Source organism: Phocoena phocoena, chromosome 1 (assembly GCF_963924675.1).
Source record: "Phocoena phocoena chromosome 1, mPhoPho1.1, whole genome shotgun sequence".
In the NCBI taxonomy this organism is placed as follows: Eukaryota; Metazoa; Chordata; class Mammalia; order Artiodactyla; family Phocoenidae; genus Phocoena; species Phocoena phocoena.
In genome coordinates, this window is record NC_089219.1 from 54,489,914 (window position 1) to 54,510,135 (window position 20,222).

Sequence of the window (20,222 nt, forward strand, 5' to 3'; positions counted from 1 at the left end):
TCTCGAGGTTTTTTTTTCCCCAAGAAATACATACTACAGTACTACACAATCTGCAGTTGGTTGAATCCGTGGATGCGGTACCAGGGATACAGAATGCTGACTGTAAAGTTATGGGTGGACTATAACTAGAGTAAATCCCCAATTTACTCAAGGGTTACCTGAACTTAAGTGCCACAGAACTATATACTTTAAAATGGTCAAAATGGTAAATTTTATGCTATGTATATTTCACAATTAAAAATAAATAAATAAATTTTAAATGGGCACCTACCTATTATATCCTAATTACCTCCCTCTTATGGGTAACCTTATAATCTCTATGGCAGGGGTCTCCAACCCCCAGGCCATGGACCGGTACCAGTCTGAGGCCTGTTAGGAATTGGGTTGCACAGTGGGCAGTGGTGGGCAAGTGAGTGAAGCTTCATCTGCCGCTCCCCATCGCTCGCATTACTGCCTGAACCATCATATCCCCCCACACACACCCTCACCCTGGTCCGTGGAAAAACTGTCTTCCACGAAACCGGTTCCTGGTGCCAAAAAGATTGGGGACCGCTGCTCTACAGGTTACTTCTCACTTTCAACTTAACCCAAATTTACACCAGTGCCCACAATTTGAATACTACAGTACCCCTAGTACACTTAGGTGTACTAGGTTTAGGTTCACTGGGATCAAAATTCTGCTTGCTACCAGCATTATTGCTAGTGAGAATTTAAGAAAGATAAAGATATGTAGTTTTATATCAACAGGAAAAGAAAAGAAAGTAACCATGTAGAATTAGCCATATTACTCTCAAAGACCATCTTCCACTATTTTATTTAGCTTACCACATGGTAGTATCCTGCGTAGGATTCTCTAACTCATCAGAACAGAACAAGTGCATGAGTTTTAGTATGTAACATTAATAACAGCAGTTACAATATTACAATATTAAAAATAACTATTTTAGAAAAAATAAACTATCATTTGATTCCTAATTAAGAACCAGGAATGACACCTCCAAGACTCATGAAGCAACATGATTTGAGGTTCCCTTACAGGACTTTTTTTTTTTTTTTACATTAAAAAATATATTGCTTAATGGATTATTATAAGGCAACCACCCTTGTAACCATCACCCAGGATCAAGAAATAGAAGTTTGCCAGCTCTCCCCCAAAACCTTCCATTTGTCCCATCTTGTTCACCCCTCCTTTCTCGCACATAAGTAACCACAATCATGACTAATAGTAATACCTCATCCCTTACAGGACTTTTAAAACATTGGATTAAATATGATTTTCAATAGAGCTGAGGGTAAGAGTGTATGTGTGTGGGGAGGAGATAAAATTAGTAAGGCATATAAGACTCAGGAGCCTTGATGTTATGCCAAAATTTTCCCCTAAGGTTGGGCAAATCACATAATCTCACTAAGCTTCATAAAGGTGATAATACTGGCCTGTAAACCAGTGGTAAATTTCTGAATGGAAGATAAAAATATCACTTAGTATATCAGTGCTTCCATTTACTTCTCTCTATAATGGAGATAATAATATTGCCAGCTACAACTACACAAACAGTTTTTAGAGGACTATAGAATATGCTTATGAGATGCTTAGAAATCCCTTGATGAAAGGCAATGGCCAAATTCACATCCCATGTGACTCTTTAGGTACAAACTGAGAAATCTAAAATGATACATTTTCCATTCCATGTATGGGAATGAGCAAAGAAGGGAGAAGAATCTCCTATATCCTTCTGCATTCTCCCTTTCATTCAAGCCTATGCTTTTTTGTGTTCAACACTGACAGAGGTCACATAATTCATTATCACAGCATGGGTAAGTGGGATTATCACTCCACTGCATGGAGAAATATGGTCACCACGTGAAAGCAACTAAATAAATGATTAATCTTGTTATTCTTCATGATAAAACTAGCCAAAACCTTAACCAGCTTTGGGCAACACGTTTATGGTGTCAAAAGTTGCTTTACCAAAAGATTAATAAAGAATTAGCTAAAGAATTTTTACAGACATAAAAGGGATATATTTGGGAATACTGGACCCAGAAGATATATGGATGGAGGTGAGATGTTCTTTGGGTTGAATAAAATGAGAAATGCCATAAGATCATTTCATTCTTAAGTGGGTACTCTCAAAAGTGAACATTAATAAAACATTCATTACTATTACCTTCTGTGAGAAACATATACATATGTGTATCATCACACATACATATATAAAGGACATGAATAAGTCTTTTAAAAGATTCTATTAAAAGGGGCTAAACAGGTTTATCAGAATTAAATGTGGTAGACTGGTGACATTTTATATACCTTTTTGTATGTATAATATTTTACAACATAAAAATTAACAATAATAAACTAACATTGATGTCTACCTTTTCTCTGAGATTCCAGCAGAGTCATATTTAATTTTTCCCTGACACTGTTCAGATTGCACTAAGGGTCTTTCCATTCCATACCTATAATACTTGTGCATGTTCTTCTCATTAAACTTATCAAGTTGCAATAGTATATTTCCTCCCTAGACTCATGTATTTATATCATTAGCATCTTGTCTGTTAACTGGTAAATTATTAGTTCTAAAAATACTTGTTGAACTATCTCTCCCACTAAAATGCAAACTAGAGAGTGTAACATCTGTTCATATTTGAATCCCCAAAGCCTGACACAGTGATTGGCACAAAGGTGTTATATTATATAAATAATTAATTTTTTTTTACTTAAAACGTCAGTCTTAAATTCAAGAACATATTTAATTCCTTACATTTTTTATAATCCTTCAATTCTATTTAAGGTGCTTTAAATGCAGGTTCCCAAAGGATGTCATATTAACACTGTCTTATCTCTAAGGCAGTCTCTTATATGGATTTGTGTTTTATCAGTTCTGGAAAAATCTAAGCCATAATTTCTCCAAATATTGGCTCTCCTTGATTCTACCTTTCTAAGAATCCCTCTAGAAGAAATTTTATATTTTCTATTCCATTTTCCATATCTCTAAACATCTATTTCTTATCATTGATCTCTATGCTGTCAGGCAATTTCTTCAGGTCTATCTTTAGTTGTGTAATTCTTTCTTTAATTGTGTCTAATTTACAGTTTAATCTAACCATTAGCATTTTTAAAAACAATTTGACGGGTATTTTTGGGGAACTTTTAATTTTTATATATTTTTAAAGTTAAAAAATATTCTAGGAATAACAGTTTTTGATATCCTTTACCCAGACTTAATACTTGTTTACATTTTGTCCCAGTTGCATTATCATTCTCTATAGAAACATACACACACACATACATATACAATGCAAAACCTTTTTTATGATCCATTGAAAATAAGTTGGAGACACTGTATACCTTTATCCACAAATATTTGTGTGTTTTTCTAAGAACAAGGATATTCTCTTACATAAACACAATACAATCATCAAAATCAGGAAAATTTTTTGAAATATTATATTAATTTCAGATGTACTACATGATTCAATACATGTATATATTGTGAAATGATCATCATAGTAAGTCTAGTTAAAATCCATCAATCACCACACATAGTTACGATTTTTTCTCTAGTGATAAGAACTTTTGAGATCTAATCTCTTAGCAACTTTCAAACATACAATATAGTATTATTAACTATAGTAACCCTGCTGTACATTACATCCCCAGGACTTAATTTATTACCTAACTAGAAGTTTGTACCTTTTGACCACCTTCCTCCAATTCCTCATTCCCTATCCCCCACCACTGGTAAACACAAGTCTGATCTCCTTTTCTATGAGTTTGTTCTTTTTAAAGATTCCAAATATAAGTGAGATCATATGGTATTCACCTTTTTCTTTCTGACTTATTTCATTTAGCATAATACCCTCAAGGTCCATCCATATTGCAAATGGAAGGATTTTCTTCTTTGTTATGGCTGAATAATATTCCATATGTATGTATATATATATATATATATATATATATATATATATATATTTCTTTATCCATTCATCCATTGGTGGATATTTGGCTATTGTAAATAATACTGTAATGAACATGGGAGTGCATGTATCTTTTGTTAATGTTTTGATTTCCTTCAGATAAATACCCAGAAGTGGAGTTGCTGGATCATATAGAAGTTCTGTATTTTGAGGAACCTCCTTATTGTTTTCCATAGTGGCTGCACCCGTTTACATTCCCACCAACACTGCACAGGGTTCCCCTTTCTCCATATCCTTACCAGAACTTGCTATCTCTTGTCTTTTTGATAAGAGCCATTCTAACAGGTGTGAGGTGACATCTCATTGTGGTTTTGATTTGCATTTCCTTGCTGATTAGTGACGTTGAGCACCTTTTCACGGTACCTGTTAGCCATCTGTATGTCTTCTCTGGAAAAAATGTCTATTCAGGTCCTCTGCCCAGTTTTTTGGGGTTTTTAAACACTTTTATTCGAGTATAATTGCTTTACAACGGTGTGTTAGTCTCTGCTTTATAACAAACTGAATCAACTATACATATACATATATAAGTGCTAACTGGGTTATTTTTCTAGTGCAAGAGTAGTGAGGCAAGTCTTTTAGCTTCATTTTGGGGAAAGGAAAACCTCTTTAATAATCCATACCTTTTAAGGGTATAAGTGAAACATATATTTATTGATACCTATGTGTAGGACACCTTATTAGGTGCTGAGTTCCCTAATCTGGAAAGTAGAGATAACAGCAGCGCCTACCTCCCAAGGTCCTTTTTAGGATTCAATGAGAAAATGTAGGGAAATTGCTAAACACAGTACCCAAATCATAATTAAACATTCAACAAATGTAGGTTATTATTTCTGCAAATCTTTCCACTTTCATGTCAATTCCTATTTGATACAGATGTCCCTCCTCCCACCCTATGTTACTTTGCATTTGCTCAAACCTGAATGTAACGGAGAAATAAGTTACTCTAGAAGCACGCAAGAGAGGGTACCTAAATCAGCCTGGGGACAAGAGGCAGCCAGAGAATTTCATGTGTTATATATTATCCCCACCCCCACCCCAAAGAAAAAGTTCTTTACAGAGCTTAAAAAAAAAAGTCTCTATTGGGCAGTGATAAGCAAGAAAACTGAAGCCCGGAGGTAATTAAGCGATTCGCTCAACGTTGGACAGCTCTTTACAGAATTGGCTATGCTTCCTCATTTGAGAGGTGGAGTTCAGGTATCTTGGGACCCGGTCCATGACTTCTGCCACAAGTTTATATGAGCTCACGACACTAATCTAGGCATTAAATGGCTTTATCAAATTATACGGCGTGATGCAGTCTACCCTGTCCTATTCTCGGTATGTTAACCATATTTGAAATTATTTCAAGCAATACATCACTAAATATAACTCACAGCCTATAAAATCTGTCAGAAGCCTTGTGGAATCAGAATTAAAGTGGAGAAATACTACCGGATAAGTAAGGCTGGAAGGGAAGCAGACGTAGGTTGAGGGAACCAAGCACTAGGAACTGTCGTAGGAAAAGATAAAGTACAAAAAGTAGGAAAAGAGAAAAGGTTATCGGGCTACATAATATCTATTCTTCTTGCTCAGAGGGGCCCAAACACAGCAACACCCGGGGAGGAGATACTTACGGCATTTCGACATTCAGGGACGCACCCCTGTCACTGGATAAAACCACTGAGCAACTCTTACGAAAACAGAGAACCTTCGGAGAGAAACACTGAAGCCTGAAAAGCGCGGGCGAACGGTCACTCGACGCTGTGCCACACTCCACGCGGCCCGCCGGAAACACTCCCCCAGCTACAAGGGATCCCAGTGTATGCCGGGAAGGGGGGAGGAGAGTCTACGCCTAGGACAGCTCTCAGTCCCTGCCAGGGCAACGCAGGACACTCTCTCACGACTCTGACCAGAAGGCCCCCGATAGATGAGAGGCAGAGCCATCTCCGTTAGCTCTGGAGTAACAATCCCTAGGTTTCTAGCCGGACCCTTTGGGTAGGTACTCCGTATCTTGTTTCCGGTAGCGGAGAGGTGCAGTTGCCATGGTAATTAAAAGAAGGCCAAGGACCTTCCGGCCGCTGTGAGAGGGTTGCGGAATCCGTGAGGAGAATTGGCTGCGCTTCCTCGTTTGTGACCTGCAGTTAGGTAGCAAGCAGCTCGCTGTCTGTCTCTTCGCCCGCTCCGTTCGTCACTGTTCGGCTTCCCTTTCGCCACCTGCATCTTTTATCTCTCTGTCATACGTACACTTGCTCCATGTCTGTACTTAAAAAATGTAAATATAAATGCAGTTTTATTCCCAGAGGAATACAAAAAAAATAGATGTTGCCGGAGATCAGCTGTGAAGGTATTTTACTATGTAGGGACGGTGACTGGATGGCTGTTTTCCCTTGGCCCTTTAGAAGCCTTAGGTGCTTGTACACAGTTTATTTTTCTTGCTATTCTGCGGCTGCTTATTTATGGAGCGGTTCGCTGCAATGTACTCTCTAGGTCCTTGTCTTGGTCTTGGGCTGGAGTTTTAGATGCAGGAGGTTTCCAAGCCTGAGGGGCGCAATTATAAATTTAATTATATATTTAAGCTTCAGTTTAGTCTCTCGTTACAGAGAGAGAAAAAATAGCATTCTGGAACACTTCAGCCATGGGATTTCCACGTGAGGGAGTCACCTTATTTGGAAAGAGCATTTGAGGACACTCTTAAAAAAATATTTACATTTTTAAATTGCTGGCTGCAAAACGAACGTTCATTCTCCCTTCCTTATTGAAACAGTTTTCTTTCACATTTGTGAGGAGATGTGTTTAAAACTGTATGTGTTTAAAACTGTGATGCTTAATTATAGCGATACCAATTTGCAGTAACCAGACTGTGACACCACATCCCTTCGGGGTCCTTCTAAATCTGGTGTAAGATGAAAGTGTCAGGCAGTCGGTCTGTGTATTATAAATAGGGTACTTCATCCATGATAAGCGATTATTATCTTTCTTTCCCAAGTGTAAAAGACCTATATAATTCAAGAAGGTGCAAGTGATTCAGGCCTCCTGAGTAAGAATCCAATGAGTCCTGAAGGGGACCCTACCTGTGTCGTCTTATTGTTAAACTTGAAATATTCAATTTATTAGGTTGGAATGTATTTTTGGAAGTCAGAGCTGGGTAAAATAATGTTGGAAGCTGTTAGACCTCCAGCACAATTTAGGGCCTCATAGTAACTGTTGTACAAGAAGCCTTCATTCACATTAAAAACGAAGAAACTGTTATCGAAATTTGCTGCCTTTTGCTACTTACTATTAGCTGGATGACATCTCTGTCTCTCAATTTCCTTATCTGTAAAATGGGCAAAAAATATCTGACCACTGTAGTAGGTATAAATCAAGATGTATGACAGTTTTTTAAGCTCTTATGAGCAGAGGTGCTATATAAACCCCCAAATTATTATTATTATTATTAACATTATTATTGGTAGTAATGGAACACAGTAAAACCTCAGGATAATGCTATAAATGACTGGATTTTTAAAATTCAGTCATTTAAAATGTGGGGCTGAATTACTGAGATGTTAGTGAAATGACCTGGTTGATGCTGCTGTGGAGATGGATGCCAACTGCCAATCACATTATAGTCAAATTCTCATTATGGTGGCGATTCACTCTATCTACAGTTTATTTAGCACTTATTATGTGCCAGGCACTGTTCTATATGCTTCACATGTGTTAATTTACTTAATCCTCATTACAATCCTATGAAGAGTCTCAACTGACTGTCCTCTAATTTTGAGAGAATAGATGAATGCTTTTCCTTTGCCCTGTGATTCTTCTTTTGTATTTATGTTACACCTTTGTTTTGGCCTTGTTCTTTTGGCTCTCTTATATATATATTTAGAAAGCAACTGCCAAAGGCTTATTCTAGCTTAACATATGATAATATAACTGTATGCATATTATAATGTACATCTTTTTTCCACATATAAAAACCTTGATGTCTTGATTCCCCCTCGCCCCAGTTTGAAAGGTAAAGTGACACTTGAATTTTAGGATTAACACTGACTAAAATAAAATTTTAAATTATTTTCTAATAGAATGGCCATCAGTCCAGGAAGTGATGCAGCTTTCTCCAGTCAGAAATCAACGCTTTCAGAGAGTCCTCGATCAAAGAAATTTCCACTAACTGAAGAGGAGATATTTTATATGAATTGTAGAGCTGCCTACTTAACTGTTTTCAAAAGCAGCTTAGATAACATTATTTCTAAAGATCAACTTTGCTTAGGTAATTTTTTTTAACTTAAGTAACTTACCTTATTTGTTGAAAGTTAATAGATCAGAAAGACTGCAATTAGAATTACATTGTTGAATCAATCCAATTTCTTAGTTAAGCTTGAGCAGTGGAACTACCTTATGCTATTGTGCCATTTTATATAGCTACATAGTCTAAGAGGTTCAAAATAAAACTTTCAGTGTCCAAATAGACTAGATTAGTATTTTTAAAGCTTCCATCAATTACTTGCTTAAAAATACTTTTAAAATTCTTATCTTGGTACTTTAAGATTCATAAATTCTTATGTTGGTACTTTAAGATTTATAATGATAGAATTAAAACACTTCTGGCAACTGAATTACTAGTCTGAATTTGACCTACACTGGGGAAAATGTAAAGGGAATATATATATATATATATATATATATATATATATGTGGTTGAATGATTATAAAAGAGTAGTATTAGAAAATAAGTGAAACTTTAAAAGAAAATTAAGAATTCTGGGTTTTGTCCTGTTCTTTAGGGGTGAGGGCTCGAGAGAGTTGATCTTTTTTTGCTTCTTTCCATTATATTTTTTAATTTTATTTTTTATTGAAGTAGAGTTGAATTACAATGTTGTATTTATTACTGCTGTACAGCTGAGTGACTCAGTTATATATATACATTCTTTTTCATATTCTTTTCCATTATGGTTTATCACAGGATATTGAATATAGTTCCCTGCCCTATACAGTAGGACCTTGTTGTCTATCTATTCTATATATACCAGTTTGCAACTGCTAATCTCAAACTCCCAATCCAACCCTCTCCCACCCTCCTCCCCCTTAGCAAGCACCAGTCTATTCTCTATGTCTGTGATTCTGTTTCTGTTTCATAAGTAGGTTCATTTGTATCATATTTTAGATTCATATAATGATATATAAGTAATATAATATGATATTTGTCTTTCTCATTTAGTATGATAATCTCTAGTTGCATCCATGTTGCTGCAAATGGCATTATTTTGTTCTTTTTATGGTTGAGTAGTATTCCATTGTTTATATGTACCGCATCTTCTTTATCCATTCATCTTTCGATGGACATTTAGGTTGTTTCATATCTTGGCTGCTGTGAATAGTGCTGCTATGAACATAGGCATGCATGTATCTTTTTGAATTATAGTTTTTGTCTAGATATATGCCCAGAAGTGGGATTACTGGATCACATGGTAATTCTATTTTTAGTTTTTTTTTTTTGGCTGTACGCGGACCTCTCACTGTTGTGGCCTCTCCCGTTGCAGAGCACAGGCTCCAGATGCACAGGCTCAGCGGCCATGGCTCACTGGCCCAGCCACTCCGCGGCATGTGGGAAGATCTTCCTCTCTCAACCACTGCACCACCAGCGAAGCCCAGTTTTCTTTTTTCAAAATAAATTTATTTATTTTATTTATTTATTTTTGGCTGCGTTGGGTCTTTGTTGCTGCACACAGGCTTTGTCTGGTTGCAGTGAGTGGGAGCTACTCTTCGTTGCACTGTGCGTGCATCTCATTGCAGTGGCTTCTCTTGTTGCGGAGTATGGGCTCTAGGTGTGCAGGCTTCAGTAGTTGTGGCACGTGGGCTCAGTAGTTGTGGTTTGCAGGCTCTAGAGCACAGGCCCAGTAGTTAGGCGCACGGGCTTAGTTGCTCTGCGGCATGTGGGATCTTCCCGGACCAGAGCTTGAACCCATGTTTCCACCAGGGAAGCCCTATTTTTAGTTTTCTGAGGAACCTCCATACTGTTTTCCACAGTGGCTGCACAAACTTTACACTGTGTAGGAGGGTTCCCTTTTCTCCACACCCTCTCTAACATGTATTATTTGTTTAATGATGGCCATTCTGACCAGCCTGAGGTGGTACCTCATTGTAGTTTTGATTTGAAGTTCTCTAATAATTAGTGATGTGAAGCATCTTTTCATGTGCCTATTGGCCATTTGTATTTCTTCTTTGTAGAAATGTCTCTTTAGGTCTTCTTTCCATTTCTCAATTGGGTGGTTTGTTTTGTTTTGTTTTGTTTGCGGTACGCGGGCCTCTCACTGTTGTGGCCTCTCCCGTTGCGGAGCACAGGCTCCGGACGCGCAGGCTCAGCGGCCATGGCTCACGGGCCCAGCCGATCAGTGGCATGTGGGATCTTCCTGGACCGGGTCATGAACCTGTGTCCCCTGCATCGGCAGGCGGACTCTCAACCACTGCGCCACCAGGGAAGCCCCACACTGTTTTGATTACTGTAGCTTTGTATACTGTCTGAGGTCTGGTATGGCTATGTCTCCTGCTTTGTTTTTTTTCTTCAGCATTGCTTTGGCAATTCTGGGTCTTTTATGGTTCCATATGAATTTTAGGATTATTTTTTCTAGTTCTGTGGAAAAGGTCATGGGAATTTGATAGGGATCACATTAAATCTGTAGATTGCTTTGGGTAGTATAGCCATTTTAACAATATTAATTCTTGCAATCTGAGAGCATGGGATATCTTCCATTTCTTTGAATCATCTTCAATTTCCTTCATTAATGCTTTATACTTATCACATATAAATCTTTCACCTCCTTGGTGAGGTTTATTCCTAATATTTTATTTTTTGAGTTGTGATTTTAAAAGGTATTGTTTTTTACATTCCCTTTCTGATATTTCATTGTTGGTGTAAAGAAATGCAACCAGTTTCTGTATGTTAAACTTGTATCCTGCTCTCTTGCTGAATTTGTTTATCAGTTCTAGTAGTTTTTGTGTGGAGTCTTTAGGGTGTTCTATCTATAGTGTCATATCATCTGTGTATAATGACAGTTTTACCTCTTCCCTTCCAACTTGGATACCTTTTGTTTCTTTTTCTTGTCTGATTGCTGTGGCTAGGACTCCCAATACTATGTTGAGAGAAGTGGTGAGAGTGGGCATCCTTGTCTTGTTCCAGATTTTAGCAGAAAGCCTTTTAATTTTTCACCATTGAGTATTATATTGGCTGTGGGTTTGTCATATATAGCTTTTACTATTTTGAGATATGTTCCCTCTATACCCACGTTGGTAACAGTTTTTATCATGAATGGATGTTGGATTTTGTCAAGTGCTTTTTTTGCATCTATTGAGATGATGATGTTGATGTGGTTTTTGAGTTTTCTTTTGTTTATGTGGTGTATCATAAACAAAATTGATTGATTTGCGTATGTTGAGCCATCCTTGTGAACTTGGGATGAATCCCACTTGGTTGTGGTGTATGATCTTTTTTATGCATTGTTGGATTTGGTTTGCTAGTATTTTGTTGAGAATTTTTGCATCTATATTCATCAAAGATATGGCCTGCAATTTTCTTTTTTGGTGGTGTCTTTGTCTGGTTTTGGTATCAGGGTGATGGTGGCTTCATTGAATGACCTTGGGAGTGTTCCCTTCTCTTCAACTTTTTGCAAGAGTTTGAGAAGGATCGGTATAAGTTCTTCTTTGTATGTTTGGTAGAATTTGCCTGTGAAACCATCTGGTCCTGGACTTTTGTTGGTAGGGAGTTTTAAAATTACAGATTCTATTTCAGTTCTAGTGATCCATCTGTTCAAATTATCTATTTCTTCTTGATTTAATTTTGGTGGACTGTATGTTTCTAGAAACTTGTCCATTTCTTCTAGGTTGTCAAATTTGTTGGCATATGATTGTTCATACTATTCCCGTGTGGTATTTTTGTTTTTCTGTGGCATCAGTTCTTATGTCTCCTTTTTCATTTCTTATTTTGTTTATTTGTGTTCTCTCTTCTTGGTGAGCCTGGCCAGAGGTTTGTCAGTCTTGTTTATCCTTTCAAAGAACCAGCTTTTGGTTTTATTGACTTTTTCTATTGTTTTTTTTTAAGCTCTGTTTTATTTATTTCCTGTCTGATCTTTCTTCCTTCCTTCCTTCTGCTGACTTTAGGTTTTGTTTGTTCTTTTTCTAATTCTTTTAAGTGGTAGTTTAGGTTGTTTATTTGAGATTTTTCTTTTTTTTTTGAGGAAGGCCTGTATCACTATGAACTTTACTCTAATAACTGCTTTTTCTGCATCCCATAGATTTTGTATGGTTGTGTTTTCCATTATATTTTAAACCTTCTGGTGCAAATATCCCCCGAACCAGTGACTTTGGTCCTTATTAGGTGTGTCAAATGACTTGGAGGTCTTTAGTCTTAAGAAAGTGGGAAACAACAATACCAGATAATACTATACTTATGTCGGTTTCATCAAGGCTAATAACTTCATGAGTAGAAAAACTGAATTTTTTTGCCAACTTTAGAAGCAGTTTCCTGAAATAAAAAATCTGACATATTCTTGCAACAGTGTCTTGGATTTGTATGCAATAAGATATCTATTTGAGGAAACCCATTTTGGGAAATATAAAAATTGAAAAGATTAAAATTTATATTTTATTATAAACTATAATTTTAGTTTTTTCTCTCTATTCTTTTGGATATTGGTTGAGATCATGAATCTACTAAGTATAAAAGTTTAACATGCTTTCTGCTACTATGGCATTTAGTTTAAATCAATGACTATTACTAAGGTGTTATCAGTCGTATAGAATTATCTGGGAAGATAATAATGCAGTGTTCATCTCTTCAACTTTTGATTTTATGGTGGAATATTCTTTATAAAATTGTAATGATTGATTTCAGATAATCTAGATTTTAAAAAACTGGTTGTGTGAACCAGTGATGTCTCTTTCTTAAACTTTTATGCCTTTCGTCTATAACCTTCTGCCACTTATGCACATACATGTGCTTTGACATTCCATTTTGAAATAGGATAAAGCAGTACTTTAGCTTATTTGGAAATGGAAAGTCAAAGAGAACTTTAGAGTTCCTTTTTTTCCCAGCTTACAAATAACACAGGTATTATAAACTCATGTCAAAACTTAAAGTAAACCCTGGCAGAAGATCAGTATTTTGGTGTAAAGCTTTAAACATCTACAATTACATTGTGTTTTCACTGTTACTGGACTTAATAATGAGCTCCAACTAATTCTAAAACTAAAGATTAAAGTTAGGTTAGTATTGTACCTATTTCTTAGATATGGGAATATTTAGTTAATACCATGTTTTGGGAAAAATAATTTTATTCTGAGCAAGTTGTTCTTTTAGACAACAGTAATTTAAAAAATATTTTAAAAATATTTTGTTATTGAAGATAGCAACAAGCATTTGAGCTGCCACTTATGGGAAAGAGTTACACATCTATTTTTCCAGAGCTGGACAGAAAATACCATTTTTTTCACATGGACTTTTGACTTTAAATCACAACTTCATTTAGGTCCTACTTGTATTCCCAGATTTTAAAGGGAGGAGGCTGACTGGGGATGGAATCCTAAAACACATATGCCCTTTTTGTGATTATCTTGGTAGATGAATTAAGGAATTGTCCACTTATACACTAGGCAGAGTACTTATCTTTTATTCCTGGGCAACATGGTAATTAGGGCTTTTGTCTACGTCCAAAATAAACGTGTGGAAATTTTAAAAACCATGTTATCTCCACTGTTACAAATTTCCACGAAGGCTTTCTAGGTGAATAGAAGATGGCAATTGCTATAGCTGTAACTTCTGGTAACTCTGAGAGTCACCTCTAGTTGATGATCTTGTTTCTGTTTCTTTGCCAAAGTTTATGTTATCTAGGTACAATGCACTGGCATAATGTGGAAGATGGGAACATTTATTTTAGTCCATTAACTTCTAATATGTTATTAACCATAAATCTTGACCACAAGTAGCAACTTTACACTTAAGGTGTGGACTTACTATTTAGATTATAAAAGTTCTTAGGAACCAAGAAGCTTATATCTTTAAAAATAAAAAATCACCTCATATTATTCTTGTGTACAATGAATGTTCAATATAATAGACTCACAAATGTCTGCATTTTATTGCCTTGATCTGGTTTCTATTTCCTTGAGGATATTTCTTTAGTTAAATTGGTTTTTATATATTATTCCTTATTACATTAAATTGTAAAATATCTAGATTATCAATTTTTAATGGTGATTGACAATGCATAGATCTTGTGAAATCTCACCTAAGATAGTTGGAAATATCCAATATAAAGTTTTATAATAGAAGTTTGTAGTATAATTCAGGACAGTTACACCTTTTAAAATTCTGTTAATTTTGTCTGTGGTGCTTAGGAAACTTACTATTGGATCATTTTAGATAGTGTTAAGATATTAAAGCCTTAATATGAAGAGATTAGTCTGTTTGCAAATTACCAAGTTACTCCTATTCAACTGTACAAAATATCTACAATTGTTTAAAACCATTATATTTTAGTGTGATATGACCTGCAAATATACAAAGCCTTTCTCACATTTTAATTCTTTGCTTCTAAAAAGGGCACAGCTTTTAAAATAGGAATGTTTTATGAATAACTGGTTATAGGGCTATTTTTAAATGTTCTGGTTAAAAATGAAAAGTAATTTGACCATTGCATCTCTATAACAGAGTTCTCTCAAAGTTTGTTGACATTCTTGATTTTTAGTAGGCTGTAACTGCAAGTAGGATACATTTTGTGCATGTATTTGACATTTGGGACATGATTCTTGTTCTTGAAACTAATAGCTGGCAGTGATGAACATTTTAGATATCATGACTTGTTGTCAGCGATATTCTCAAACTAATGATTTACTCATTTCATTAAGTTATTTGTTGAGCCAGAAAAAGTAATAATTTATGCTTTTTTTTATTCCTATGTCCTCAAAACAATTAAGTGAATGTTTGTTATTAGATCTTTTTTTTTTCTCCAGGCACTCTTATGAAGTAACTCAGATATTGTTAGTTAATTAAACTATGTAAGTTGAGAACCAACTATCAGAATAGGAAAAATCTATTTAATTCTGGCATTTTAATATATTTGAGAATCTTTAGCTGGTAACATATATGTATATTGTCATTTTTGAAAGTTAGGCATACATTGTTAGCACTAGATTATCAACATCAAAGGTAATGTATTGGTATGTGTGTACTTTTGTATAATATTGTAGTATATAATGATTTTTAAAAAATGCACTTAAATACCAATTCCAAATGTTACTGTAACAAATAATACTTGTTTTATTGGACAGCTCTTCAGCATGCAGGAAGAAATCCATCCCAAAAGACTATTACTAAGTATTGGACTCCTCAAACTGCCAAACTGAATTTTGATGATTTTTGTTTAATTTTAAGAAAGGAAAAACCTACTTCAAAAGCAGAATTACTAAAATCATTTAAGCAATTAGATGTAAATGATGATGGCTCTATTTTACACACTGATCTTTATAAACTTCTAACAAAGGTAAGATCTGTGAAACAGTTTTGTAATATGCATGTTTTGCAGAACAACTTGGAATCTAGCTTTGGCTACCGAAGTCCACATCAGAAATAACTATTTCACTGGCAGGTGAAATGAATCACATATACGTTGTTTGTAAAGTACTTAAGGATGAAGTACTTCTGGATGAAAGTACTTTATAAAGTATAAAATTGAGCCTGTGTTGTAATCCTCTTGTGCTCCTTTGCAATTCTTTCCTGCCAGAACTCTTTGTAAATCAGTGATAGGTTCATATGTGATAAGTAAAAGAGAACTAAAGTATAAATGAGATTCAGAAACCATTCTGTTTCTTGGTACAGCATGAGAAAGTATTGTTACTCTGAATTTAATAGTAGTTATTACTGAATCTATGATATATATTGTTGAAATTTAGTAAACTGAAATTCAGCGCACTTTTATACAATTTAATTGTGAAAATTGTGAAATTTTATTTCATATAATAGGTTCATTTTTGCTTGACATAATACTCATTCTGAGATTTTTAATGAAATCGTATATTCAAATTTACTTGTAGAAAAGATTAAAATTAATTTCCACTCTCCCCATGCAAAACAAAGTGATAGGCATGTTGCTTTAAAATAAATCTTTTTTTTCCAGAGAGGTGAGAAAATGACTCGAGAAGAGGTAAATGCCATAATAAATTTGGCTGACGTAAATGCTGATGGCAAATTTGACTACATCAAGGTACATAAGCTCATACTGTATAGGAGAAGTATTACTGTATAGGAGAAATATTTTTAAAGGCACATATCTTTTAAATATTGACAATGATATATATTATGTACTAATTGTACTTGAAATTTAATCTCTCCAGTCCCACAATTGTAATCTGAATGACTACCTGAAAAATAATGTAACCAAGTTAAAATACATGCATGTGCTCACACACACACACACACACACACACACACACATGCACACACACACTCTTCTTTGAATATGCCTCTTCTGGAGTGGAAGAATCATAAAAATTATTTAGAACAAACGCAAGTCTGCACGTCTTGTAAAAAAAAATAATAAATCACCTTTCTTTGTGTAACATTTTATTTTCACTCAGGGTATGGTCTCCTTATTGAATCATGGCTGCATTTCACTAGGTCACTTGAGGGTGGTCAATCTGATTCAAGAAAATAAAATGAGTAACCTAGTTCAATAGGAAATATATTTCATCTATCAGTCTATCCCTTGCCTACTAATGTGCATTTTCTTTCTCCTCCCAAATGTATGATTGAATGTTTTACCCACTGGAGTACTTGTTTCCTGTAGTTTTGTAAATTATATATGACAACCAATGAACAATGTCTCAAAACTACGCTAGAAAAATTGGAGGTTGACAGTAAACTGAGGCGTCAACAGTTTGGAAGCCATATGGAAGGGTCCCCTGAAAGGGACCCATCACCAGTACCAAAACCATCACCCAGAATCATAAGAAAAACTGATCAGGAATCATTCTCAAATAAAGGTATTTACTTTTCTTGTTCAAGAATTAAGGATCATATTCAGATAAATTTTTCTTTCCATCTTAGCTTATCAGTGATAAAACAAACTTTTGTTAGCTACTGTTTCTAGACTCACTTAGCTATAAAAATCTATTGAAGTAAAATTTTATTATGGAACTTGACTTGGCTTTGTTCATTATATTTTATTAAAACTAAAATTTCAGGCTAAAAGATGACAGATTGAAATAAAGAATCTTATTAGTAGATCAGAAATTAGGAGCCATTAAAAGTCTGATAAATATAAAGCTTTTGAGTTTATTTCAATAGGAAGAACAAAGAGAATGAAATTAATACATAGTCCTTTCATACTACACTGTGTTTAGAAACAGACTTCTTATTGACAGCTTCTCATAATGTGAGACTGAATAACTATTACTTGTTACAGGAGACACGAGGAGTTCTTTACTGACAACAACTAGAGAGTTCAGAACATCTGTTTCTTTCACAATTACCATGGGCGCTAATAGTAACCAAAACTCAAAGTTAACTGAGCCAAACTCAATAAAGGTATAGTATTTTAAATGAATAGGTATGACTTTTTCTGAAAACAAATTTGACATTAAGTTTATTAATAACTTTTTGGTGTTTACAGAGAACAAGTAAAGTTTATGAAGTAATTCTTTGAGGTTTTTTGTGGATTGTAGCATTTCTACCTATAAGCCAGTTTTAGTAAATTTAAAGTGAAAATGGTGGATAAGAATATTATTAAATGGTCTTCAGTTTAAAAATGATGACTCTTCAGTTTTTGAACTTGATGAATAGATTTTGCAATTATGTACTTTGCCAAGCAATTTTTTGGTTTTGTTTAACAAATACGTCTCATAGGTGTTTCTTATAAATAAATCATTCATTCAATATCAGTTCCTTTGAGAGAAAGACAACAAAGTCACTTTGCTAAGTCAATATTTGTAGAGTGTTAATATTGATCTTCTTCCTTTGTTTTCCCTTTCTAGACTCAACCTTTACTAGTTTTCTTTCAACAGAAAATAATAGCTACAGACATATAAAACATTAACTGGAAACTGCTAGGATACATTAAAAATGTGTACCTAGGCGCGTCCGGAGCCTGTGCTCCGCAACGTGAGAGGCCCGCACACTGCAAAAAAAAAAAAAAAAAATGTGTACCTAGGGACCTCTGTAAAAGGGGGAAAAATGGTTATGACCAAATACTATAACTGCTGTTAGAAAACTGAACTGATTTTTCTCAAGAGCTACATTTTTGTTTCAAATAACAACTCTGTATTTGATATTGAACTCTGAAGTGCCTTATATCTTTAAATTGCTAGACAGTGACATTTGTTCTATATTAAAATTTTAAAACATTATCTCCAAGGAATTTTGTTCAGACTGTTTAGGAATCTATACACCCTAAGCAATTTGGTGTGCATGTCCAACATGTTCACACACAATATTTAGTGTTCCAACAATATTATTTTCTACCAGTGAAAACTTTCTGTATTTTGCAACTAAATTAAATGCTAAGTAATAAAATCAACTTAAATAATTGTTGCTTACCTGATTCAAAAGTGTAAATAAATATAATTTTATAAAATATAAATGAATATTAATATGGGTTATATTAAAGCCATAATAAAACTTTTTCTCTGTTTCATGCTCTTATTAATTGGGTACATACCAATACAGTTCCTTTAATTTAGTTCAGCTCAACAAGTATTCATTAAAAAGGTAACATATGCGAGCTATTTTGCTTAGTGTAATGGGCCCTGAATTAAAAAAATAAAAATTTTCATTTCATTATTAACAATATACCAAGTTAGTATAGCATTTCATTTATTCAACAAATATTTATTTAGGCCCCACCAAGCAGTGTGGCTTGTGGGATCTTAGTTCCCCGACCAGGGATTGAACTCGGGCCCTCAGCAGTGAAAACATGAAGTCCTAACCACTGGACCACCAGGGAATTCCCACACCAACAAATATTTATTGAATGACTACTTTGTGCAAAGCACTGTTCTAAGGTGCTGATTAAAACCTTTGAATAGACAGACCTGTGTTTAACTTTTAGCTTTATCACTTAATAACTGTGTGACCTTTGGTAAGTTAGTCAACAGCCCCTCTGAGTTTTAGTTTCCTTATCTATAAATTGGGAATAATTATATTTAGTGTGTTTTTGAAAGATTTAAATCATCTAACATATATAAATAATTTAGCACAATGCCAGGGACATAGTTTTACTTTAATAAATAATATTGTTATTAATATTATTATGGAAATAAGAAATTACTGTAGGTCTTTGTGTGGGAATAGCATGATGAAAGTATAGTTTAAGAAAAGTTATTACACTGTTGTATATTGTATATGGAGACTTCAAATTAGGGAGACTGTAGAGAGGCTGATAGAGTTATCCAGATACAAAGTAAGTACAGCTAGACCAAGGGTAGTACCTGAACATAGTAAGGAAGGGACAACTCTAATAGACAACACCAAAATTAATCTGTAGGCCATAGTGATTGTATAACAAAAGACTAAAGTTTTGCATCTAAGACATCAAGAGCAAGGAAAGGTACTGATGATAATTAGGAATTAGGTAAAAGATAGTAGGAGAATTTAATGATTAAAAGAAGATGGTTTACTGTCAACTCATAAATTCTGTGACTTTCATATAAAATTTAATGTCTTTTAGAAATACTTCATAGCTTTCGTATTACTTACCTGACTTTATGTCCTTTTTCTGATCTTGATATTGCCCACTGTTTGTACTCACTGATATTTCTTAGATGAGCTGAAATGATATTTTTAAAAAATGTGTGATCCTTTTGCTATTCAGCAGAATTCAGTTCTTTGTTTGCATTTTACCTTGAAGTTATTTTTAAAATTTTCTTAAATTTTATATATTTCTTAAGCTTCACAACAACTCTAAGAAGTACTTGGTTAGGAATACAATTATTGTATAATTTGTTTTAATTGAGATTGATAGAATAAGTTACTAAAAGAATTATGAAATTAATTTTCTTCAAATACTTTAAATCTATTTTAAACAAGTTTGGGTAGCTCAGTTTCATGTGGAGTGGAGAAGTATGGAATCGGGACAGAAAAGAAAGGTCTTTTCAGAAATTAGAAAATTATTGTAATGGGGTACACATAAGCCAGATTTTAAATCATAAATCTACACAAATGGTAAAAGACCTGAATTATGGGAGGAAAGTACGACCTTCACAGGGACTATACATGTGTTACTTTCTGTATA

General features: G+C 34.6%; 1 protein-coding gene across 1 annotated transcript in view; it reads left to right on the forward strand.

Annotated features, from left to right (window-relative positions):
• The first annotated feature begins 5,992 nt into the window (after positions 1-5,992).
• The window catches only part of EFCAB7 (EF-hand calcium binding domain 7), a 50,426-nt gene continuing 36,196 nt past the window's right edge, over positions 5,993-20,222 (forward strand). The window contains exons 1-6 of the mRNA XM_065886388.1: positions 5,993-6,105; positions 8,028-8,215; positions 15,268-15,479; positions 16,113-16,199; positions 16,782-16,977; positions 17,400-17,521. Of these exons, the coding sequence (XP_065742460.1) occupies positions 8,029-8,215; positions 15,268-15,479; positions 16,113-16,199; positions 16,782-16,977; positions 17,400-17,521 (804 nt within the window). The 5' untranslated portion in view covers positions 5,993-6,105; position 8,028. The remainder of the gene's footprint in view (positions 6,106-8,027; positions 8,216-15,267; positions 15,480-16,112; positions 16,200-16,781; positions 16,978-17,399; positions 17,522-20,222) is intronic.